Source organism: Anomalospiza imberbis, chromosome 13, assembly GCF_031753505.1.
Source record: "Anomalospiza imberbis isolate Cuckoo-Finch-1a 21T00152 chromosome 13, ASM3175350v1, whole genome shotgun sequence".
Taxonomy (NCBI): domain Eukaryota; kingdom Metazoa; phylum Chordata; class Aves; order Passeriformes; family Viduidae; genus Anomalospiza; species Anomalospiza imberbis.
Genome location: NC_089693.1, coordinates 13,249,022 through 13,275,017, shown reverse-complemented (window position 1 = coordinate 13,275,017; position 25,996 = coordinate 13,249,022). Strand labels below are relative to the sequence as shown.

At 37.0% G+C, this 25,996-nt stretch overlaps 1 protein-coding gene across 2 annotated transcripts in view; it reads left to right on the top strand.

The window, feature by feature from the left end:
* The window catches only part of NEDD4 (NEDD4 E3 ubiquitin protein ligase), a 51,084-nt gene that overhangs the window by 7,565 nt on the left and 17,523 nt on the right, over positions 1 to 25,996 (top strand). Inside the window, exons 2-9 of one of the 2 annotated variants that reach the window (XM_068204030.1) lie at positions 2,435 to 2,508; positions 4,003 to 4,081; positions 5,175 to 5,213; positions 5,666 to 5,719; positions 23,700 to 23,750; positions 24,528 to 24,589; positions 24,897 to 24,999; positions 25,669 to 25,838. In XM_068204030.1, coding sequence (XP_068060131.1) covers positions 2,435 to 2,508; positions 4,003 to 4,081; positions 5,175 to 5,213; positions 5,666 to 5,719; positions 23,700 to 23,750; positions 24,528 to 24,589; positions 24,897 to 24,999; positions 25,669 to 25,838 — 632 coding nt within the window. Of the gene's footprint in view, positions 1 to 2,434; positions 2,509 to 4,002; positions 4,082 to 5,174; positions 5,214 to 5,665; positions 5,720 to 9,868; positions 12,005 to 23,699; positions 23,751 to 24,527; positions 24,590 to 24,896; positions 25,000 to 25,668; positions 25,839 to 25,996 lie in introns of those variants that run through there. The other variant, XM_068204029.1, reaches the window with a different exon arrangement.

The window sequence follows — 25,996 nt, the reverse complement described above, 5'->3', positions numbered from 1 at the left end:
GTGATTATGTATTGCCCTTGCATGTTAGCATGGGTTATTTCCTGGGGTTTCTAGTTGCCATAGCTTGGGAAAGGAAGAAGTGGACTCTTAAGTGACACCTGTCAGTTTAAAAAAACCGAAAAGGGGTGTGGTGTCTTGTCAGTGAGAGTGGTTAGTTGAAAAAGTGAAAGTGAAAAAGGAGATCTATTGGGAAGATTGTTGTGAACAATTCAGGGATTTTTTTAAACTGTTTCTGTTAATCTAGAAAAATATTGCTGCAGGGCATACCTTTTCATACCTTCATAGTGGTTTGGTTAGTTGTTCTGCTTGGCTAACTAAAATGCTGTAGCTGTCCTAGTTTAGCACTGACCCCAAATAAATAATAACCTTTCTTTCAACAAGGCATGTTTAAATCAATCTTCAGCATGCCAGCATTGGGTTTGTGTCTTCTAGTTTCCTGAGGCTATGTGCAAAGCAATTTGTCTTTCTGTAAAATAGCTTTCATATCTCTGTTATGATACAAGTAAACAAACCATGTGATTAAGCCAACTTTAAAATCTCAGGAGCATGGATCCTATTCTGGGATCTCCCCTGTGTGGACTGCATTGATGTACTATTAAGCCTGACTCTGACTCTGGGATGCCTGTGCCCAAAAGCATCTAATTGTCTTTGCTTTTCTCATCCTTGAATAATGGGGCAAATCTCATGGTCTAAGCAACTGAATGCAGAGACAAGAAAACCTATTTGTCTGTTAGGGCTGTGTGTCCTACATCAGCATCGGCTCTCGATCTCTTTCTGAGAAGGAAAAGGTGGGGTTGTTTGTCCAGCTGATTCTGTCAGTTGGGTCCCTGGGGCTGTGACTGAGGACCATCCTCCTGTTGGAAGGGGGTCAGGGTGCTCTGGATGCAGTGCAGACATGCTCAGGGAGAGAGGAAATGCACACATAGGACTCTTGAATCATCACAGACACTCACTGATGTTGAATGTCACTGAAGCTAAGTAATTGGTAGGAGATAAATTGGACATTATTTTAGAATGCAAGATGGGTGGATATGTTAGTATATTTGTTGTATATAAAAACGTTAACAAATAGCTCTTCTTAATTTGATGCCAACATAATTTATGTTTTCTTAAATCTAGTCAGTTCTGTTGTTGTCATGAAACACATGGTAATGTTACCTTGAAAGCCTGATCATGACTAAGGATTTTGAAAGCTTAGGCCACTTTCAAGTGGTCAGTGCTGGGAGGGGTTGTCTGTTGGTCTTTTTCTGAACTCTTAGAGTTTCTAGTAGGAGACAATTTCCTTTGAGGTGAAGGCTGAAGACAGACTTTTGGCTTGGCTGGAATTGACTTGAACAATTGATTATTTTGTCAGTGGGTGGACATTGTAGATGTTCATCTCAGTTCCCAGGCAATCACCTCTAACTGTAGAGGGCAGGAGAAACTTGCTTACTTTTTTATTATTTCATTTTTATTCAGTGGTCTGTTCTCAGTTTTACATTTTTAGCCAGTAGTTCCTGCCTCAGTATTAGGATGCAGTTCTCTCCATTAGCTTTAAGAACCATTCCAGTTGGGGTTGGTTAGGGAATCCAGCCCTGTGGTTATATAGGAGACCAATGATAAAGCATTCTTAGTGCTTGCTTGGAGTCTCCTTTAGAATTCAGGAAGGCCCCAGGGAGAACATCTACTGCTTCATGCATCGCTCTTGTGTCTGTTTAACTCCTGAACCTAGATTGGATCAGCTTTCCTCTGGCCCACCATCTTCTACAAACAGCCCTTCATCTGGAAAGCTTTTTGCTTTTTTTGCAGAGAAACAATGGTCATTTGTCTTCCTTCTCTGATACGGTCACAGCTGTAGGGTTTTGTTGTTTTTTTTTTTTTCCCTCTTGAATTCAGTACCTTATCAGATGAGCCTTGTAGGATTATGCTGCTGTGTTAATTAACAGAAGTGCAATTACTTGTCATTCCTGTGAAGCTAATTTGTAGGATGTGTAAATAAAATATTTTTTGTTTCTTAAAAAACTGATACCCTGCTGGCAGGTCATATAAGTAATCCCAATATTTTAAGTATGACCTCTCTGTGCTGTTTACTAAAAATAGATGCAAGAATTTTTTATTCTTGCATTTTTTCCAGAGTTTATTACTGCTTTATTAATCTATTTTGATAAATTTGATACCCTTTTCATTCTGCCCAGGAAATAAATATTGTCAGAGTCTATTTCCCTCCCTTTGCATGCCAAGATACCATTAGGTGAAAACTTCTGTGGTCCATGCAGAATTGTCTGAGTGTTACTGATAGAGCTATTTCTGTTAGACAAAGTAACTGCATCATTTAGTCTGTAATTTTTAGTGTGAATTCAAAATTATGCCCATAATTTCTTTTAGCTTTATTAATTGAAAGTAGACATGAAAAAGAACTCTGAATGCATCTTGAATATGTTACTTTGTTTTTAAGGAGAACACACGAATTGTCAGAGTGAAGGTTATAGCTGGAATTGGCCTGGCCAAGAAGGATATCTTAGGAGCCAGGTAAGAATATGTTGTTAATGTATTAAGGGACAGCTGCTTCTTTATTTTCTTTCTACAGCTCTTTAGTTCTCAGTAAATTCTTCTGTGCCTCTTGAAAAAAGAAATCTGAACTCTTTCAACTGGCAACTTCATAAAATTATTAGAGACTATATAGACATGAAGATATCTGCTTTCTTGTCCAAGAGTGACTTGGACAGATCTTAAATGTTGGCAAAACAAAGTAGAGGAATGTTTTATTCTCTGCATGATAAAATACTTCTGCAGTGGAGGATAGATCCATGTCTGTATTTCACTTCAGGTAGGCTGCAGCTAAAATAACCACAGTTAAAATAACTAGAGTTTAGTTGTAGTCAAAGTTCTCATCTGTGCTTGAAAGACTTGGAATGAGCACAGTACTAGACACTGGTGGCTATAAGACTGTTTCAGCTCCAATTATGTGCAGTGGAGCAGTGGCTTAACATTTAGCAAAGAAATGATCAGACTTGTGAGTTGGTAATTGAAATGCTTTTAGGATCTTGTAGAGTTGGCAAGTGGCAGAATGCATTTTGTGCTAAAGCCACTTTTGCTTCTGGCCTTCGTACAAAGGGTCTAGAAAAGTATTGATGGGTTTAGTGCAAGTTCTGCTTTGGCATATGTGCAGGGATGTTCTTATTTTAGCACAAAATTGCTGTGCGTGACATCAGTTTAGCAATAGAAAAAATTCACTTGTGAAATTTATATTTTCTCTAAAGCTAGACAGTCTCCCTTAAATTTTTTGTTCATGTACAATATTTTTTTTTTTTTACTTCATGCAAAAATAGATCAGCTTTTCTCATCATAATTTAAATATGTGAAAACCATATGCTCTTTTACTGTATGGCAGGCAGTCTTGGTCACCTTTTGTTACTACTCTGAGAAATTGAGTGCTTTGACTGTTCATTGTAGATATTCATATAATGTGTTGGGTTTTAGTACCACAGGAAAGGAAAAGGCAGTAGGACATTTTAAGCAGCAATAGTAGGACATCTTCATTAACAGAAAAATTCAGGTTAAACTCAAACTCTGTCAAAATGATAGAACATTCAGTAGAACTGTTGTATGTTGGAGGAAGTACCTCAAATTCCAGGTGTTCTGAAGTGTTAAGATACTTAATACTTGAAGATTTTTCAGTCACAACTGATTTTTTCCATGCATGTCTTGTTGAAATGTGAGAGGATTTATTGTATCTGTTCTCCTGAAATAACTATGAAAGAGGACAGAGTCAAATTGTACTGATACACAGAACAGCATAGCTAATATGATCATTATCACTACTAGTGTTTATATTACTTTTATCTCTAAAACTGTGTAGGAAATGCTTGTCATTACAAACGTCTGTGGTATTTGTAAAGTAATTGTAGCCTCTGGTTACATAACTGCTATTAATTTAAGCCTTCTAAAACTTGACTGCTGATATGGTGACCAAAAAAGGGCATAGAGCAGCATACTACTTGTTTTGGTTTTTTTCCTTACCAGTGACCCATATGTGAAAGTGACATTGTATGATCCAGTGAACGGAGCCCTTACCAGTATTCAGACAAAAACTATTAGAAAGGTTAGTCACCTTATCTGTGTGGGTGTGGTGGGGTTTGTTTGGGGTTTCTGGTATTGTGCTGAGGTTTTTTCAAAACAGACTGCAGAGAAAAAGTTGAAGCTATAGGAAATACGAGAATTCATGTATTTTGAGTGAATGGATGTGTGGAAAGGAGTGTTCTGTGATCTGCTCAGTTTCTCTGTTTATGGCATTATTGTGGTATTTTCTCTTCAAAAATTTTATTGAAAAGCAATGGAAAAACTGAAGAATATAAGGTAAGTAGTGATTCAAAACTACATCATTAATGGAAGTACTGGATTGTTCTGATTTTTCTGAGATCTTTAATGATATAAGAATCTTTCTTGTACAACTTTTTATCTTATGTTAAAAACACAAATACAGTTTGTTTTGTTTAAACATGAAATTGCACCACTCACCTGAATCATGATACTACTTGATTTTCTAGAATACATACAGGAAAAAGTTAGTACTGCTAACTTAGTTTAACTGAAAATGAAGAACTGTATATATGAGAGGGAAAGCACTCTTCCAAATTGTTCTGGATAGTGGCTGTGATTGTTATGAGATCACTCATGCATTTTTCCTTCCATGTTGATAATTGTTATATTAAACTCTCTTTGTAGCTAAACTATCTGTAGTATTTTTTTAAATATCACAGTTCAAAGATGAGCTTAGCTGAGTGAGTTATTGCTGTGTTTGGCCCATCTGTGCCTGGTCTGTGTAGTTTATGTTGCTTAGAGATTTGTCATTTGGTAAGAGTTTGCATGTAAGTAATGTGGGTGTTGAACTGAGAGGAAGGCAGTGATTATTACTGACGGGACATACTCTAAATTAACTGTTTCCAAGTGTCTAATGCACCTTCTCTGCATCCATGACATAGCCAATATCTGACAATACCTGCATAAATTGTGTCAATTCTGCACAGCATTAAACTCCTTTGACTTTTACCAGCAATATCAAGGTTAAAGGTACTTTTTTCTTAAGTGGATTGTTACATGGAATAAAATGTGTAATACATCAAAAATTATATACACTTGTACAGAATTATCAGTGTAACTAATGCTCTCTTTTTTTTTCCTTCCTCCACACATAGTCCTTAAACCCAAAATGGAACGAAGAACTCTTATTTAGAGTAAGTGATTTTGTTTATAGCCTTATTACATGTTGGATATATTACACATTGGGAAAAACTACTCACTACTCTCCCCACTTCAGAACTCTTCCCTAATTCAGAAATAACTCTACAATTAATGTTCTGAAATGCTCACAAACTGCTTTCCTTAGAAATACGTCTGTTAACTCTGAGACAAACATGAAATTTTCGTTCTTGGTGTTGCCTTCTTTCTTCTGTGAATGTTTAAAAGCATGTGCATAGACTTAGAAACAGTTTGGGATAGTACCAGTTATGGCTTATTGGTTCTAATAGAAGAACATTGCATAGCAGAATGGCAGCAAGGTATAAATTTGCTGTTTATTAAAGACCTTTGGTATTTCTTTCCTCCTGCATAAACACAGAGATTTTGCTGAAGAAAAGTGCTGGAATTCAGTACATATGTTAATTACCACTATACTTCTTTTTCATAGGTTAATCCTCAGAAGCACAGACTCCTTTTTGAAGTATTTGATGAAAACCGTTTGGTAGGTCTTTTTGTGTTCATTTTGCAGTGTATTAAAGACTTGAAAGAAAGCAAGTCCATCAGGATTCAATGTTGATAAAAAACCCACTCCAAACAACCTTAATTTCTATAATGAAACCTAAAGCTAAAGGCAGACCAGATTTTTATCTGACATTACCACGCTCCTGAAGCTCTGAAGCAGTTACGTTATTACTGTAAACTTCTAACGTGCTTTAACTCATGAAAGCATCATTCTTTCATAGTGCTGTTCACATGACAGGACCAGATTCTTTGGTGATATTGAAAGCTCTGCATTGATGTTCATTTTTCCCTACCAACAAAGCAGTATTGATATATGGTGTGAGGAGCTTCTTCAGTGTGTGAGGACTAGCATGAAAGAAAGCATACATGGATTTTCTTTGGAAAGCTCAAGAAGAGAGCAATGGATTGCAATCTCGTAGATAGGTGTCACTCTGAGTGGCAGGTCACTGGTGAGCGAGAGATAGCTTGTGCTGTCACTGGTGAGATAGGAGTAGCTTGTGTTTTTATCTCACTGAAATCAAAATTCCTCCTCTGACCCAAGCTCTCATTTTGTGTCCAGATGTCTGATTACCTGTATTTGTTTTTGTGTTGCATTGTGAGTAAGCTTGTAGCAGTACAGCCATGACACTTACATCTGTTTCACTGATGTTCCTTGTCACTGAAATAAATACCTTTTCCTTCTGCAGGAGTTTGGAACTAAAGGGAGGGATTGAGTGCTCTTGCATGCCAAACACAGTTTCATTCCAAAGAAAGGATCTCTTAGTGCTTTGTGTTTGAGTAGTGTGTTTGCCATGAAAAACATTTCTTCCTAGAGCTTTCTGCATGTGTTCAGTAAACTGTTGTATCATTTATCAAGGTGCTGCTCTTCTGACGTTGGCAAGAGTAAAAATGTGTGTAATATAAGTACAAACTGCCTAGAATAATGAGATTTAAGGAGGAGGAGGCTTGTTTCCTGGTTATAGGCATTACGCAGTCCCCAGGTCATTTGCTACTTAACTGGTGATATTACTTGTCCCAAGTATTTCAAATACAGTGTCTCTTTGATTTATTTAAAAGCCATGTTGAAGGGAATCACAAGCACTTGTCCCTACATGGGAGGTTAAATGTGGTTTTTCAGGATGCTTAGATTTTCATCTGGACATAGTATTATGGGCCACAGCATATCCCTCACAACAGCAAAGTACTCTGACCATTTCATGTCTCGTTAGAGCATTGCTGCCACCACCTGGAAGCCACGAGGCATGATTAGAAAGTAGGATTCTTGATTTTTTGGGGGCAGAAGGCCAGTGTTTTCTTTGTGTTTTCCAACAGAACTCCTTCACATTCTTTCTCTAATCTAAATAAATAAGTTGTTTGATCTGTTTGCTTATGGAGAGGAACCAGTTAAACATTTTGTTGGTATCAGCTGGGAAATGGTGCTTTGTTTCCTGTGTGTGATTATATTTAGAGATCCAAGTGTCATGACCTCATCACTCACTCTATAGTTCTGTAATAAAATCCCTGTATTTTTCATTGTTTCCATCTCACTTGGTGAATGGAACAGGCCATCTCCCTATTTCTCCTCAGCTTGCTCTCAGAAACTGTTTTTATTCCAGATGTCTTGGGTTGTTTTATGTAAGACAAATGGTTGCCTTAGCTATGATTGTTATTTAGCGTTGACAAACTCCCCCACTTGTATTAATTCATCCTCACATGTCAAAAATCATAGGTGCCTTGCTAAGTAGCTATGATCAAAAGGTGTTTCATCTTCTGTTATTTTAGTATTTTATTCTGTTATTTTCAGTATTCTTTCATCTACCTTTTGGATGACTGTTTAAAGTCTAAATGTGAGCAGTCTGATAAAATTGAAATATATTTGTGTCCTCCCAATGGTAATTTCCTCTTTACAAAATTTTGTCCCAGGTACTTTTATTCTGTTTAACTTTAGGGATAAATGGAAGCCAGAAATACCTGCTTGTTCTGAAAAAAATGTTGTGTTCTTGAATACCAACCTCAAAACCTTTCTTCAGAGTTTAGCTTAATTTTTGCTCTGGTCTTGCTGCATTGGTTATATTGCCCATAGTCAGAGTTTTGAAATCTTCCTGTAATAGCTTTAAGACTTTTCAAAAGTCACTTGTCTTGGATTTGGTAAAAGAGTGCTAAATCTGGTTTGTTCTTCTGATTTGCAAACCCTGGGGTTTGCAATAAAGAATAAAGGACTTGAGCAGTTTGTGGAGTCTTTTAGTTATGGTTGTCTTTAAAAACACACTAGTAAAATGTCAAGAAGAACACTGAGATCACTTAGGAGATGAGTCAGTGAAGAGACCACGCCTCTTGCTGTCTTAGAATACCTTGACAAAATTTAAGTGTATTGCAAACTAAGTGCCTAAATCTGTTATTGATACCGAAGAAATCAATTATATTAGGCTTTGAATAGAACTATCGGTATATTTTAAAAAATACTTTTAGTTTATTTTTATGCCAGTTCTAATTCAGCAACATTGAATTTAACACTTTAAAAGCCATTTTAAATTGCCTGAGAAAGCTGTAGTTGGCTGGCAATACCTATACAGTTATAGCTAAGGAAGAGAGACATGTTGAGAAATTTTGCTGGAATCTTAAGCCTTGAGTTACCAAATTATGTCAGTTTACTGTTTTCTTAGGATTTCTTTAGTAAAATTGAACAAAACATTTCAGATTGTCCACTGGGGGAGAAAGTAATGCTTTTACTAAAAGAAACCAGCACCTCCAATGGTTGCACTTTGCATCCCACCAATATGTTTTCAAACTGTGCCACTGATACATTGTTCTTGGGGAGAGGAGAAGCCTTAAGAAATGCATTTTTTACTTTTTGCTCACATATCTTTTTGTTTGTGTTTGGTTTTATGGGTATTTTTTACTGTATTGCTTGAAGTACAAATGTAACTTTTTGAAACTGACCAAAAAAACCGTTCATGGTATTTTCCTTTCCTCTTCTCTCCCCATCCCAGTCCCCACCAACATATAACTTTAGAAGAAGTCCTGTTGGTTATAATGAAATAAATGAAGTGTTGTATTTGTTGGCTTTTTATGAATAAGCTAGTATTCACTTATTGCTGCATTCTAATAATGGAATTCAGGTAATGGAGGTTAAGTAAGCCCTGGAGTATAATTAGAAAACAAGTTTGTTGCTTGCAAACAAGGTACTGTGAATTTGATTCTTGGCTCTTTTTGGGGAAGGAGGTATAAATGTTAATTTTACTGCCTTCTAGCTTAAAATACAGTAAAGGTTAAATAAACATGAAGCAGAAAAAACTCCTACTAGTATGACCTATAAAAGTATAAATGGCCTAGTGTTCTCTTCTGTTTGTACTCTTTCAGCAGCACTAAGTAATTTCATGTTGGAGCAGTAGCATTCAATACTGCATCATATATGGCTTATGTATTCAAAAGTACATTCATAGCCAAATGTTGGTGTTTTTCAAAACAAACCCCACAACAGTAATGCCACTTAACAGCAAGATTCAAGATTGTCTTTTATCAAAAGTCCCACTAGGTGCCAGCAAAGGACCTCTACAGATTATATGAGTCAGTGAAACATTTTGTAGGAATTCTCAATCCCTTTACTCTTGGAAGAATTGACAGTATATTAACTTCTTGACATGCTGACCATTTTATTTGAAAAAATGAAAATTTAAAAAAAAATTATGAACCTATGAGGCAGTTTGTATGTAATTATACAGTATAGCTTTCTTCTGTAATTCTGTTTGGTAACACTTTTTCTCTATGCGTATTTAGTTCAGTGTTCTAAAGTTTGTGTAGCTGGTCACAAATCTGCAAATCACATTGAACTCTATTGAATGTGTCCTTACTTGGGACTTCCAGCAAATAAGATGAGGTAGTTTGATTTGTAAGAATAATTTTGTTTCTTTCTACCATTAACAGCTGTAGTTAGAAAAGGTCAAACTAGACATAAAAATAAATGCCAAATTATTAACCAGAAAAACTTTTTTGGGCTCCTTTTCAGTTGCACCTCATTTAAAATTATTAATTAATAAGCACAGAGGGTTCTACTATGTGCAAATCTTTAGAAAGTGTGATTGCTTAGCAGCATGTGGATTGCAACATAATGCCAGATTGCTTTCAAGTTTTATTTAAATAGTGCAGAAAAACATTTTCTTAAGGGAGAGAAGGCTTATTTCACTAGTTTGTGCATAATTCAGACCTCAGCAGTTTGCTAGCATGGTTACTATTTGGAAATTCAATCCTGGACTTGATACTCAATTATATGGGACTTCATTCCTACCAACTTCCTGTAATTCTAAACCTATGGGTAAAAATATTAGTAGTCATACGCTGCTGAGGAAAGTACGGACACATTGACTCAGCTCGTGCAGCCGCAGCAGGCGTTGCTGTTTGGAATTTGGAAGTTCTGGAAGCCTATTATAGTACTCATTTATGCAAATTCCAGAAGGTGTAATTGAAACAAGGTCAGTAGTGTTTGTCAGTGTGTCGCAGCTGAGGTCCTTGGAACATAAGTGCTTTTTAAATGAAGGCTTTCTGACTGCAAGCAATCAACGACGGTCCAGAAACTACAGTTCAAGGAATGGCTGACTTGATTTCAAGAGGTACTTTCTTTTAAAATGCTAGTATCTTGTAGAAATTAGGATAAAGACTGCAACTTCTATGGGCTTTAACTGTTGCAATGTACCAGCTCTGGGCTCTGTGCAGCTGCCTGTAGCCTTTCTGCTGAAGGATCTTTGTGGGTTTCATTTGCTAACATGCATGGAAATGAGAACAAATGGCACGACGGTTAAGATTGCATTTTGCTACCCAAAGAAGCAACACAGACCCATTATCAGAAACCTCTGAAGATTTTTTGGATAGTAATAATTGTATGTACTTCAAAAAATCACAGAGTTCTGCACCTAGCTTTACACAAGTGAAACTGATTCCTAGACAAGCTGCTTATGCACCTGTAGTGCAACAAGTAATTAATCAAGAGAAAAGCACAACTGTTTCTTCACTGCAAATAAAAAAGAGCAGTTCATTGCACATTTCCTTGCAGTCTAGGAAGCAGAGTGGATGTTCTAGGTTTGGTGATGCCGTGGCTGCTGGTGAAGACACTTCATTCATTGGTATTGATAGCGAAGGGAGCTGTGGTGCTGGAGCTGTGTCTGACCATCGATCTAATGACAGCCTTCTGAGCAGTGCTGCTCTGGGCAGAGGCAGCCTCAGCAGCATTGCAGCAAGTGACAGTGGCTCGTTCAGCAGTGCTGGCAGTGACTATGGATCATGTGCAAGTACCACAAGTGATGGAGGTTCATATCCTAACAGTATCATCAGTGACAGTGGCGCTCTTTGGACAAGTGACAGTACTTTCTGTAGTAGTGCTGCACATGGTGACTCTTCATGTAGAAGCTCTGCAAACAAATGTAATCCCTCCAGGAGCAACTCATCTCAGGAAACACTGTACAGAAGTAATACTACTTTTGACCAAGATGCTTTGTCAGTGAGAAAGAAAACTAAAATTCCATTGCGACGTTGTTCATCACTGGTTATTTTTCCTAGGAGTCCTTCCAGTACTCCTCCAGCTTCTCCAGTAAGCTCAGGTCAACTACCACACAGAGGCACCTATCAAACATCTCATAAATTAATTATTTCTCCTAGTGAGCTACCACAAAAAGATAATCGGACCATTTCCAAGGGATTCCTTTCAACAGCAGTCAATGGACTTAGACTGTCTAAAACAGTTTGCTCTTCTGGCGAGGCCAGAGACATCCGACCGCTTTATTTGAATGCATCATTACAGGACAAAAGTCAAATTTTGAATGGTCCTCAGCAGGCAACTTGTGAAGAAGTACCTGATGGCATCTCATGTGTTTCAGTTCATCTTACACAAAGAGCATTTGCATCAAGCAATGAAAAGGTTAATGGCTCTTGCAGTCCAGAGTTAAATCTGAATGCCGGTACAAAATACCCTCATTTAAAACTGGAACGTAGCACATCTGCATATCTGCCCTCAAAAACAGATTCAGAATATCAGATTAATATAAATGAACTCGGAAGACCGAATGCACAGATGAGCAAAACTCCCCATATTTTGCAAAGAAGTATTTCCTTGGAAGGATCACGTCAAAAAGTTTCTTGCTGCTTACCCAGCCTTAAATACAAGTGTCATAGTGCAAGGACGTCTCAGTTGCACATACAGTTCAAAGCTGGGAATGAAGGAAAAACAACTGGCGTTAGGAAAAGATACGGAACCTCTAAAAGGGAAATCTCTAGCACTTTGTGGAGGCCCCATAAGGTGAGTGTTGTGGTTTATAGAAACACGTGATGGTATTTTACAGTTGAAATGTAGCTGAAAAGTAGTAGAAGTTTGCAACCAAGATTTGAGCACAGTGATTTCAGAGTTTCCTAATGATGTCAAATCGTCACCATTAGGAAGCTAATTTTTTAATTATCTGGAACATTTGGATTTTAGATTAGTTTCTTAGAATGTGGGACATACAATAGCATAAGTGAATAGGTGTTACTGGGAAATAAGTGTATTTAATAGATTTTAAACAGTAGTTTGCTCTTTACATGAACTCAGAGGGATTTTCTTGTCTAGTTATGGAAACATGGAAGTAATTTAAACTTCAGATTAAATATTGTAGTTATAAACACCTAACTTTTCAGTAAATTAGTAGTAGTTACTGAAGTTGTTTGCATATAAAATGGGTAAAAATGATGATATTTTAGTTTTATTTCAGATAGGCTTTATTTTACTGAGCAGTTTGTTGTATGTAGAATTAAAGATAAGTCGTATTTGAGCAGAGAAACTGTAAATACCATTTGTTTCTGTATACACCCTGAACCACAGGAATTTCCAGTTTCCTCTCGCACTTTTTTTTCCTCCTTCCAACTACTATTTCAGCCTGAGCAGTACTGAGTAACTTAATACCTCTTCCAACAACATTGCTGTTCAAATTATAGTACTTGGGTCTAGAAGGCTTATATTAAATATATATTTTTTTTTTGTAATGAAATTCATGCCCAGCTAAACTGCAGAGGTGTCTACTCTTATTAATTCTTAGGGCAGTTGTAAAGCATAGGCCTCATGAAAGGTGGATTTTAAGCCTTGTTTAAATAACATTTTGAGGACTTAAAGAATCTGAATATTTTTAATTATGAATGCTGATAAAAGTGCAACAATTGATGGTTACTAAAATTATTTTAAGAACTCATTCTCATTGATTTGACACTACTACCGTATAACTAATATGCTTGTTTAAGCAAAGGGCTTTTTGCCAAAGACCGTGTAATTATGACAATCCCTTTCTAAACTAGTAAGACACTTACCTTGGCACTGTTAGCCTGGAATTTTCGGTCTTTTGTTGCCCTTAGAGCAGTGCTGGATGATTTTACACTTTCTGACTTCTTTGGTATGTTTTGGTTAGAGCTTAAAGAAAACTGCTCTTTCCTTCTTGGGAAATTTTGATTTATACTTAAGCTACTTTATAAAACTCACAGTGGAACACAGATAATATTTATATATATATATATATATATTATTTTGTTTGGTGATTCTTCTTTCCAAAATCTCACTGTAAAGTGGGGGGTAAAATCCACAATAAGCACAAACATATGAGAACCAGACTAATTAAAATGTGTCAGTTATTTTGAAAGTATATTGTGAAAAAAATGTTGAGTCATGCACTTCAATTACATTTCTCATCAACTTGCACTGCTGGTCTCTGTATTTAATGGCAGCTGATATGAAAGATAGTCTGTATTTTAATCCAAGCTTGGGATTAGACTGTTAGCTAACATTTCCAGCAAACCTCCTAGGACACTGGACTGGCAGTAGCTTGTTTCAGTTCCCAGGAACAGTGTTGACAATGGATTGACACAAACATCAGGTACAGAAATTTTTCAGTCCTCAAATGGCTATTTTCAGTTTTTATGTAAAACCAGTAAATAGGTAAATACTGTATAAAACATGTTATCAAAAATGTAGAAGCTTCCTCCACCAAACCAAGCAAAAACCATAGTTGACTTCACAGCAGTGCAGTCATTCACTGGAATAAATTAGATAAATACCATTGTATTTGTTACTAGTCTTTGTGACCAATACAATTGATTCTGTGGCAATCATTTAATTACATAGTCCAGTTAATTATCATGGTGTATTGTGACTCATTTAAAAATAAACAACTCCCAAAATATTTCTCTTGACTCCAGTTAGTCTGGCCCAGTATATTGATATGCTGAGTCTAGGTTCAAATTTAACAAGTTGATACTGGAGTAGCATTTAGTAATGTCAGCTATCTGTGCAGGGCAGCCATGAAATCAAATCAGTGCTGTGGTCAGAGACTCCAGAGGCTGAAGCAGCAAAAGGTCTATGCATTCTTTTCTTCTGTGCTTTGCTACCAGCCTTCAGCCACCTCGGATCACATTTCTTGCTTTCCATAATCAACAGCTTGTTAAAGGCTGGCTTAAAAAAAATCAACACCATTTCTATGACAACTGGCTTTGGATTATTTTTAATTAAGTTACAAAATGGGCAGTGGTGGTGGCCAGTGTGTGACTGCTGGTCTTTACTGGAAGCTTATTGAATAGGTTCTCTAGTAGATATTGCTTAGGGTAGAAATAAATCTGCAACTAAAGCATTTTGACATCACAGGTGTGGATTGGGAGGGTAGGAGTGAGTAAAGGAACAGGTTACTTGTCATCATACATACATAAATTCCAAGAGGTACAGAGAAAGGCAGAAACAGTGAATACAGTTCCAGTTCTTGTAGAAATATACAAACTTCTACAAAATTAAAAGTTCTGTTAATCTCTTCCACAAGTATAATATCATGTTGACATCCCTGTTGACATTAGCTATTCCTTCTCCATCAGTATCACTCTGTTGGATAATGTGAATATTGTAAATGTATTTGCAAATCTATTTCAGCAGCTATATACCTTTAAAATAATTTCTTATACAATTGAGGGACTAAATTGTATTATAGGCCTTACAAGTAATTTTGCTTGAGTTTTGTCTCTAGTTATTGAAATTACATGTTTTGAAGCAAAATATCCCCCAAACTTCTGAGATGGTGTAAAATAACCAAATTGTTTTTCTACGCTCAGATTCATGTAAGGGAATCCTTTTTAGTTGGAACTCTTGAGCTTTTTTCACCAAACTCTGGAACTTTGCCCTCATAAAAGATGCTATTTGAATCTTGCAGTACTAAATTTAAATTTAGTAAAACAGTAATTTGAGGGGGCTGTGTGTGAGGATTTCTCTCTTTAATAACTTCCCAGCTGATCTGAACGTGCTGAGGGGACCAAACCTGGAAGATTGTGGTTCCCTTGATAAAGGCTGCACCACAAGTCAGTGCAGGATAGTCTGAGGTTGTCTTCTCTCTTGCATTCTCCTTAGGAGTAGAGCTTCTGTCATAGCATAACTCCCTCCCAGCAAACAGTGATCCAGCCAGGGAGAAGCACCAAGAGAAGGGAAGGACAGCTGTGGCTCAGCTCTAGCTTTGCACATGGAGCAAAGGGCTGCATGTGTGTCAGTGTCCCAAATCTGTGCAAGGAAGTGAGGTAGAAAAGGAGCAGCAAAAGCAGAAGATTATGGAGGCAATACAAGGCAAAGCACAAATTGGTACCACTTCATGCTACTGTGCTATGGTAACCTCATAATCTAACGTTCATATTGTTCAGTATTGAATATCTGGGAGGATCCCATTACAGGACCATGTGGTGCATTGCTGTGTCATGGTCTGTCAGTTCAGTCAGGGAGAGTTGGGCTTGAAAGGAAGGTGGTGTCTTTCTGAGGAATTGTGGGGGTGCCTGTGTTAGACTTCAGTCATGTAAGAGTGCATGTGTTGTGTCTCAGACAAATTTGAGAAGCTGACATATACATCATACATTGAAGGGAAGACAGTGGAAACTGTGTTAATCACAATAATGAACAATTTATAATTAGTTGTAGGTAATTTCCTGCTTCTATGCTTTAAGTGGAAATGACCTGTAGTGCTTTAGTAGTTGGTACTAATTTCTTCTGTTTTTCATCTTGCTTAAACACATAGTTTAGTTATAACTTTTTCTCTGCCTTTCTTCATGCTTTAGCTTTTGGTTAGCAGTCCTTCTTCAGGGGAAGAAAAAGATGGCACACAAAGGATGGACTAGATCTTACAGCCTGCTACGTGGCTGCATTTGGAAAGTGATGCAAAGGAAGTGATCAAATAACACTATTTGGTAGTATCTCCATCCCTGAAGTTTTTCAGGTTTTGCAGGTTGTATTTGGCAACTATGAGCCATATGTAACTTTCAGAATATCATCATACTGTAAGGAAGCGGATACTTGAATATACCAGTATATTAAAGCTCTAGCACTTTGCAGTCCTCAGCAAACATTACATGTGCGTATTAAGGAGAAGCTTTATTTGATTGTGCTCTGTGGAGATTATGATTAGCCTAATTCTGTTTATAGTCTGCAGCTGAACTGAATTTGGGCCGGTTTCTCATGCCAGAAAAAAAATAGGGAAACTAAAACTGCAAAACCATGCAGAGCAGGCCTCCTGAAACAGCTTATGTAAATATGTAATTATCCAGCCTTTAGGGTGATTCATGTCCTTTTAATCTTCATGAGAGAGCGGGTAGTGTTGATGCTGTGGCTTCTTTAATATTGCCACAAGCTATAGTTACTCTGTTTTTTAAAACATGGTATACCTACAAGAATGTGTTAAAGTAAAACTTGTTCACAGGGCAAGCTAGAGACATTCTTCCTTTCCTCCTCACTAGCCAAAGAACTTGCAGGCTTTCAGATACGAGATCATGATAATTGCTTTAATTTCTTTTTTTGTTTTTTTTGGGTTTTTTTTTCAAATAGGCAATTTGGAAATCAGTGTTGAAAAGTGTCAAGTATTGCACACATGAAAAGCAGCTAATGATGCACACTTGGTGATGGCCTCCTATACTGGTCAGGAAATGGTTTGTGTCATGGGGAAACACTTGCTGAAAATGTCAGCTAAGATCTTGTTGACAGGCAAATAAAAGCTTAGGATTTATTAGGGAAGAAATAAGCTAACAAACTTAAAACCACCATTATGGAATTGTACAAATCCACATAGGTGCATGGCATGTATATTTCTGGTGGTCTTTTTTCAGGAAGCATGGATAAGAGAACTAATAAAAGAAGGGTTGCAAGATTGGGGTGAGTTTTATGTGAGGAGAAACACTAAGCAGGCCAGAGGTTTTTCAGCTTTGGAGAAAAAAAAAAGGTGTTATAGAGGGAATTTATAAAACTATACTTCAGGGGAGGTGAATTTTTCCATTCCACTTCTTAAAAAATGTTCTTTTATGTGTTGCTGAGCAAATTGTCTCAAGATCTGCATATCAAAAGTAAAGGATTTTAACAAATTAGGCAAGTTGAAGAAGGGTCCATCAAAGGATATTTTCAATATGTATTTTAATGTCAGGATCAAGAGGTCCATGACCACTTATTCATTGGAAATTGGGGGTTGTATCAAAAGAAGTACTGTTCTTAATTACCACTATTATTATTATTATTCCTTAAGCATGTGCTCTGGGCCATTCCATGGAAAGGATACAAGGGTAGGCAGAGTGTTAATCTGACCCCCAGGCTCTCTGGTGCCTGCTTAGCCCTTGCAGCCACAGAGGATCAAGTGGTAGAAATGCTCTCCCCTCACCCTTGGCAGAGAGCTGTTCTGTGTTCCAACACGTGTTTTCTCATCTTCCAGAAGTGGATGAATTTCATAGATTAAGCAAGTAAGCAAAACTGAGTGGCCTTTTCAGTCAAGTCATTTGCTTATGACTGACTTTCACCCTTGTCTGAAGGGGACTGCCCTGCATTTCTGTGAAGTGTCTCTGTTTCAAGTGTACTTTTTTCCTTATTCCCTGTGACAAACAGAACATGCTGATTTGGGAATGCAGCCAGCAAAATGTTTGTAGCTCATTGCACTGTTAGTTTATGGATTTATAATCATCTCTGTTTCAAGAGAGTGCATCATTCTTTTTTTCTGTCATGATAGTTTACAATAAACTGAAAAGTCTACAGATAGTTGCAATAATTGTTTGAGACCTTGGGCTGCTTTCAGCTGCATCAACTGTAACATAAGCAAACAGAATTTAAGAAGGACATCAGCAAGTTCCTTGCTGAAATCACATACAGACTTGAATTGGAGTCATTGAAGTTAGGGTGTATTAAAATGCAAATGAGACACTCTAGCTACTCAGTAAGAGGAATGTGGTAAGAAACACAGAACTGGATTCTTTCAGACTGGATGACTTCTCTGGCAATCAGTGATTTTCCTAGCATAAGGGAGATGGCCTCTTTGGTAATGTCAAAGTACAAGGGCTTTTTGAAGGAAAAGGAATTCCAGAATTTATTATGAACATTACTTATTTTTCCAATAGAGTTTCTACATTAGCCAGTTATTCTGTTAATCATTGTTTCTACTAAGTTTGTTTTGGGACAAATATTTAGCTTTTTAATGAGAAATCTGAAGTGGTTAACATCTGACAAATTATAGGCTAATAAAACCATGTCTGAGTTGGGAAGTGCAATATAACTTCGGTAGTGTCGTTGAGCTTGTCTGAAATAAATTGTAATACTGTTTTGTTGGAAAAGTGATTGTGGTTGGATTATTTGTATTGTGGTCACCTTTTGTCATTAGAGGTTGAGGCATCCAAGATCAGTTCATACAGACTGGTTTTGGACAGTGGGATTTATAGCTTGAGCACAGCAGACCTTAAAACAAACCCAGCCACGGAGTTCTGCTCTGGCCGGGTCCTGTGTCTGCCCTTACACCTGGCAGCAAGAGGTTTAGGCTTGGGGCTGGGAGAGGTCTGTAGGTGTGGCTTGAGAATCCTGTTCAGCAGTGGCTGAGGACTAAAGCTGAGTGTGGAAAGCTGTGGTGTGGCTGGCAGTGGCCCTAGCTGTGTGCTGGTGCACAGGCACAGGGCAGTCCTGAGTTAGTGCTGATGCTGCATTTGCATCAACAGTAGACTTAGGAATGCTTTTGAAAACTGCTGGACTGACTTTGGAGCAGGGTGAGGCCATGCAGCCTGCATCCAACCCTGCTTTAGGCTTGTTCTCTTAACAAGTGGCCAGGTACCTGTAGAGCCCTGGCCAGCTGATTTAATTTAGGGCTGAAAAGCAGCTTCCAGGTTCAGCCTGACTTTATGCCTCTTGTGTGATCCTGAACTGGATCAAGTGAACTTCACAGGAGTGAGACCATGATGCAGACATGCTCCAGTTTTCTCCTTTTGGGGAAAAGTAGTTTGTCTTATTTTTAATTCTATTCCTTCCCTCTTGCTCTGAAAAGCAAAAAGTTGATTGACTATATGAAGTCCTTCAGCTGAATGTGTTAATTAGCCACTGTAGTAAACATCTGCAATATCTGGTTTATCTGTTGTTACTTCTGGGAGCAAATTACATCTGCAGTTTTACCATTTGATAGAGTTTTACGTTTCCGTGTTTTAAGATTTATAGTGTTAAAATGGTTCTCCATTTAACACTATAAAGGTGAAAGTGCACCTGGAATTGTTATTACAAGAGTGTTTTTCAAACTTTCTTTGAAGTCTTAAGATATGGCAAAAAAGCTTTCACAAACAGATGCAAGCGTTTTATGTTTTTATACTACTATGAACATAACTGACTTGATGTCCGGAATGACTTGTTGAAATAGTACCTAATTAAATATTTGGTACTGTTTTCTAAAGTTTTTGTGGTGAATATTGGCAGGTTTAACACAGGAGGACAAATCTGGATTGGCTTTTGAATTTTCATAAAATGTAATATACCTGCTTTTTATAGGGTAGATCATTTGGCACATGCATACATCAAACCAAAGGAACTCAAAGTCCTGATGAATAAAATCAATGCATTAGTAACTTCCTTCATGTTCTCTGTTTGTTGTTCTGAAGTATGCTTTGGTTATATTAGACAACTTGCCTTCCTGTGAACTGTGTAAAAAAAAAAAAAAGCTGTCTTAAATTGCATTGTTAATAAACTTTTAAGGACAAGTTCTCAAAGCAGCACACATTGAGTGCACTAATATATGAATGTTGTTGTAAAAGTACTGTAAACTAAGTATGAACTTCTAAGGAAGCAGTAAGATTTTGGTGCCATATAAAACGTGGAAGCTATAAATGGAGAAACAGATGATGCTTTTACTCTGGTCTTTAGATAAGCAGTTGTCTGAAAATATCTTTGGAAGTGAGAGAGAATTAGTGAAAATAACCTCAGTGTCATTTCTAAATGCTGTCTGTTAGGCAGATGGTAAAACTGCTGAGGCATGTTGTGCTGACACCTTGCTGTTGAAACAGCCAGCAGGGCTGAAGGTCCTGCAGAAACACGTGTTGTGTAATAACCCTTGACCTAACAGTATGTATTCTCCCTTTTGAAAATGCTGATAGCGTCTTATATCTCTGTGTCACAGAGGCCAACTCTAAAGATGTGCCTACGTGTCATTAAAAAAATCTCCTCACAATGTACAGGTCCCCCTTAAAAATACTGGAGACTGGGACTGTAATGAATTCCATGCAACCAAGTACTTATTGCATTGCAAGATAGAGAAAACATTACTTGTGGAATCTGTGAATTTGGTACAGTCTTAATGTCATAATTGAATCTTGTTTTTTTGAAACTGTAACTTTTTCATGATGAATAGCATATGCTGGCAGTATTTTATGGAAGAAAGAAGTGCTGACTTTTTTCAGTTTAGAGTTTAAGAGAACCAAATAATACACTCAGCGCAGCATGAAAAGAAAAATACTTGAATTTGCTAGTGTAGCTCAGGAAAGTTTTTTTCATTCTCATCAAGCTTGTAACTAATGTTGATGTTTGGGTGTTTAAGCAAGAAGAATGTTGGTTTTATAAGGCATCTATTGAGCTCATGTTTTCTTAAGCTGCGATAGTCCAGATCACTGTTTGTTTTTTCAATTTGAATTGATACTTATGTTCCCTCCAATAAAAGCTGTATGCTTTCTTGTTTTGCCATACAGCTGTGGATTTCTGTGCAAAGCCCAGCCTGTGCACAACTAGCTGCCTGTTTATTCAGAAAAAGACTGGGAATATGCTTGGATTCTAATTAATGCACTAATACCACCAAACATTTTTCACAAAAATTGGTAGAGAAAATACTTGTTATTTCAACACCCTGGTCTTATACAAGAGCTATTTCAAAAGGCTGTGTCGTGAATCCAGCAATTAAGAAAGGCATTAAATTCAGTGACCCATTTTCAAACCTGATAAATTTAGGGATATGTTCTTAGTACTGCTATTAAATGTGGGACTCAGATAAGCATGTCTGTTTAAAATCTACTTCAATTTCTGATGGGAGCTGCAGAAAAAAAGTCCAAAATCTAAAACTTAGTAAGCATATATTCATAAAATAGATGAAAATGAGTTTTGAACAGAATTACTGTCTTTTGGTGCTTTTCTTTGAATGCTTTGGCATTGCACTGGAGTTCTTCAAATGAATTGTTTACAGCAGCTGTCTGTCCTCACCTGTTTTTAATAACTTTCTATAGACTAAACCAGTGAATCAGTAAAATACAAGGCCTCTCTGTTAGTGCAGTATATCATTAATTGAGGTTTTTGCCAAGCAGAATGTTTGAGTTCTCTGGCTGTTAAGAAATTAGAAGCTGACAAGAACAACTGACCCACTTGTGTGTGTTGCCTGCTCTGATGAAGCAGAGATCCAAACAGTTTCGGCTCCACTGGCATTTAGTTGTTCTGTGTGCAATGTCTGTTGCGAAGCTGCTTTGGCACCTCTTGCCAGGCAGTTAGTCAGCTTGTCATGGGGGGGCATGCTGGAGATCATTCCTGCTATCTGATTTATGTGTTAGTTGTTTGGAGGTCAACAAAAATCCCCACTCAGGGTTGTGCTTTCTGGCTGGAGGGGAAAGTACTGTTAAAGAGTTGGTTATCGAGGCTAACTCTGCTAAAAATAGGGGGAGAGACAGCAGAATAATAAAGTGAATAACAGGAGCCCATACTCAAATTATGCTGGTAACAAACACAATGTTCTGAGGTTTCTAAAATAGAGCAAACTTTTGTCCCACATTCCAATAATTTATTTGGAAGGCATGTTCCACTTGAGGATTGCCAAGAACTTTACAAATACTAAGCCTTTTAACATGTCTAAGGTATGTGCTGTGCCATTTAAAAAAGAACCTCATATGCAAAAATGATACCTCTTTTTTTCCAGAATCCTGTGGTCTATAATAGCACAGAAAGTTTTCTTTCTGTAGTTAAGGGAAGCCTTTGCAGGTATGAAACCTGTTGTAGCTTTCTATCTCAAATGAGTTTGTGGACTAAAACAGTGGATGTTTTGTATATATTTTCATTTTTGTTCTGTTCAGATCTGAACATGGCATCCATGCTGCAAACTGGATTTGAAATGACGTGTCTCCAAATTTCTATTTTTTACCACCTATGACAATCCAGTTGCGCTTTTTGCAGGTGTAAAAATTAAAGGCCCATGTGAGACACTGATTCTCCAAATACATGTATGATTTAAACATTAAATGGATGAACTTGGGACAACAGAGCTAAGGCAAAAAGAATTACTAAGGCAAAAATAACTGCTTCAAGAAATACCTATACTTTCATGTCAGAGGGAGCAAAAAACGGATAGGATTGGGCTGGAGTTTTAAGGCTGTAAAACATTTGAATTGAAAATTAAAATAAGTTTTCCAGAAGAAAATTAGAATGCATGGTTTTGCCCTGAGGTGAAGGAAATAGATGTCAGTGAGCTGCAGAGCCTTGTGGTGAAAAGTTTTATGGACAAACATTAAGATTCTGGGGTGATTAGTTTGAATTAATGCAACAACAGACTTAGGAAAGAATAGGCACCAGATTTTTTGTTAGCTAGAAAAATCAGGAAGCCTAGAATTTCAGAGGTTGCATGAGCCACAGAGTTGAAGGTTTTTACAGCTCCTTACTCTGTCTGTGCAAAAAAGTGTAGTCTTGTTGTAATGTAGGGTTTTTTTTTTTTAAGCATAAGCTTATACATACCTTCAAAAAATTCCGTGCTGACCTGAGTTTATTCCACAGGCACTGATGTCTTCATGTTAAATGACCCTTATAATACATGTGGAGATTCACAGAGGTGTTCAAATCATGAATTAATTTGAAGCAATTTAGCACATGCTCCAGTAATTCAGCAAGAAGTCAAGTAATGTACTGCTGGTGGTGATTATTGGTGGATACTGAAATGACCTATGTAGATTACTGAAATTGTAATTTCTTTGGCAAGCAAAAATCCATGATGAAAAGTTAAGTGTGCAGCAATACTGTGTATTGTCAGTCCCTGCCCTGGTCTGACAGCTACTGCGTTCATAGTCTGGTCCCAGCTGGACAGTGCAGATGTCCAGGTCAGGTAAAATCTTTTGGACGGTCATTGATAAAACGAAACTCTGCAATGTGTGTAGACAAAGTATTTTTTCGTAGTTCTAACAGATTTTCATGCCAAGCTTGGATCACTGGAATTGCTGGAACTTCCAAAGCACTTACCACAGATCATACTTACTTTGGCTTCTTGTTAGCTTTGACAGTAGCTATATGATTGGAAAAGAAAAAAAAAGTTATACATGCCTGTTTTAAACAGCTGCCTAGGTTTATGGAAATTGTTGGGTGCTCCTAGGAGGAGGGTCCTTTAGGACAATGTTTCTACTGGAGATACTGACATTCTTAGTCCTGATGCTGAACAGCTCTCCTGTTTTGTTAACATTAGCCTGTATAATTTAGTAAACAGTCTAAATCTCCACCTCCAGCTCCCACAATTTTTGTTTTGAGGAAGGCAGAACTGTCCAAGGCTCTGAGTGTTGGGTCAGTCAGAACTTGTTCGTACAGAGCAAGTTATTGCCTATAACTCAAAAGTGCCTTCAGGTTCTAAGAAAGCATTGGTGTGCTGTCAGGGTGTGGGAGACAATGTTTTTAAAATAATTTGCAGCTTTCAACTTTCTGTGGTGTTTGTTTTTGTTTTCTATAGACTCGAGATGATTTTCTTGGACAAGTGGATATTCCTCTTTATCAGTTACCGGTTTGTATTTTTTGTTTGTTTTTAAGACTACAAAAGGGAAAAAATATTTCTATATGCACTCTGTTAGTCATCTAAGGAAGTTAACAATACTGGTAATAAAGTGATTAAATTCTCCTGCTCTGTGGGTTCTTTGTTTTATTTTGTAGATCTGGTTGGGATTTTTCAGTGCTGATATTTATAAAACAGTGTAGGTTACCGTTTTTCAGTACTGGAGTGCTTTTCCATAGTTTTACAGTCTTAAAGATAAGAAGAGCTTGTAATTATTGTCATGTCTTTAAATGTTTCTCTAAAGTCTGTAAATTTATTTTTACTGTTCCTTATTCACATAAATAGATACAAAAAAGAGAGTAAGTGGGAAATAGAGCTACTGTTGCTTTGGTCAGTTTTTTTCTGTTTCTTATAATCCTTTTGCAAGGCAGCTAATCAGCTGTTAAGAAATATCACTAAGAACATTGAAATAAATAAGCTTTTTCATTTTCTTCTGAAGTCTCAAAACATTAGCAGATACTAACAGATTTATCAGAAACTGTCTTAAAAACAGGGTAGCAACCATGGCAAACCCTTTCCAAGAGCAGGTGTTTCATTCTGTAATGTGCATGGACACTGAAAGGTAGTTGTTGTTTTCTTGAACCAGAGTATTGGTCTGACTGCTAAGATTAAAGCTGGTATTGCTGTTACTGTTCCTGAACCTGTAATTTAAGTTTTAAACTCTAAATTTCTGATAGTTTTCTTTGATTTCAAGTGCTTGATAAAGATTTTTCTTGAAAAAAATTCCAGACAGAAAATCCAAGTATGGAGAGACCATATACATTTAAGGATTTTGTTCTTCATCCAAGAAGGTAAATACCACATGAAAATTCTAATTTTTGTATCTAAACAATGCTCTTATGTAACTAGTTGTAATTACATATGCATTTTCTAAATTTTTCTGTTTCCATCAAAGAAATTTGAGTAGCCATTTCTCCATTTCTGTTGATGTTCTACTAAAAAGTCAGCATTATTTTAAATACTTACTGTATTAAGAAGTCTGAAGCCTCAATGCTATTATAGAACTTAATTAATGTAGATATAATCCTCTAGCTGTGCTTTTTCAGCTATTTTGTTTTACAAGTGCATAATAAGATCATTTTATTTTCTCTTCTGCAGCCATAAATCAAGAGTTAAAGGCCACCTTAGATTAAAAATGACTTACTTACCTAAAAACAATGGATCTGAAGAAGAAACCACAGAACAGGCTGAAGAATTAGAGGTGGGAGGAAATGTGTTTATTGCTGAAAAATGAATGTTAGGAATCACTAAGGTATAAATAGTGTTTTAGAAACAAACCAGTTAAAAGTGATTGCTTGTATTCCGTGTGTAATATTTAAAGTGTTTAAGTTTCTCTTGTAGGTACTGTTTAATGTTGTTTGACCCCAGACAGACACTAACATCTCTCTGGTTTTAGAATTTCAACTCTCTTCAGTCCATAGGGGCATTTTGATCTTGCCTACCATATATGTGATCTTTTTAAGCACATCCAATGTAGATTAATGGATTTCTTTTCCAGACTTGACTCTATTCAGCATTACCACCTTTGCTGTTATTAAACTTTGTTACAGAAGGGTGTGTTCATCTGCCTCATACATTCGCAGCATACGTATGAAATGACAAGATTTAAGCTTTTAATGTATTCTGTGAATGCTGTTTATTTTCCTGGAATTAACAACTTCTGGTACTAATATATTTAAGGATCTTGAGTTAAAAATAAGATTTCTGCATGCATAATATGCCCTGTCATTTTTTAGAAATAAACACACTAAAACCAGAGTCAAATTTACTGGCTTAAGATGAACTACACCTTAAAAGGGCGAGTGGCTTGAAAAATTAAGATGTTTTTCAACTTTTATAGTATTAAAGGTAGTTATATTATGTCTTTCAGCCTGGGTGGATTATATTGGACCAACCAGAGGCTGCTAGCCAGCCACAACAGCAGCACCAGGAATCTCCTCCACTGCCTTCAGGCTGGGAAGAAAGACAAGACATCCTCGGCAGGACCTACTACGTCAATCATGAATTCAGAAGAACACAGTGGAAAAGACCAACTGCACAGTAAGTCTTTTAGCCTGCAAATTCAAGTCTTATATTAGCTAGTGTAGTTCACCCTAGTTACATTGAAAGCAAGGAGAAATAAAAAGTGAACAGCTTCAAAATTAGTAGAGAGCTTTCCCTCACTTCACTTAGAAGCCCTCATGCAGGGGTCACTGGCT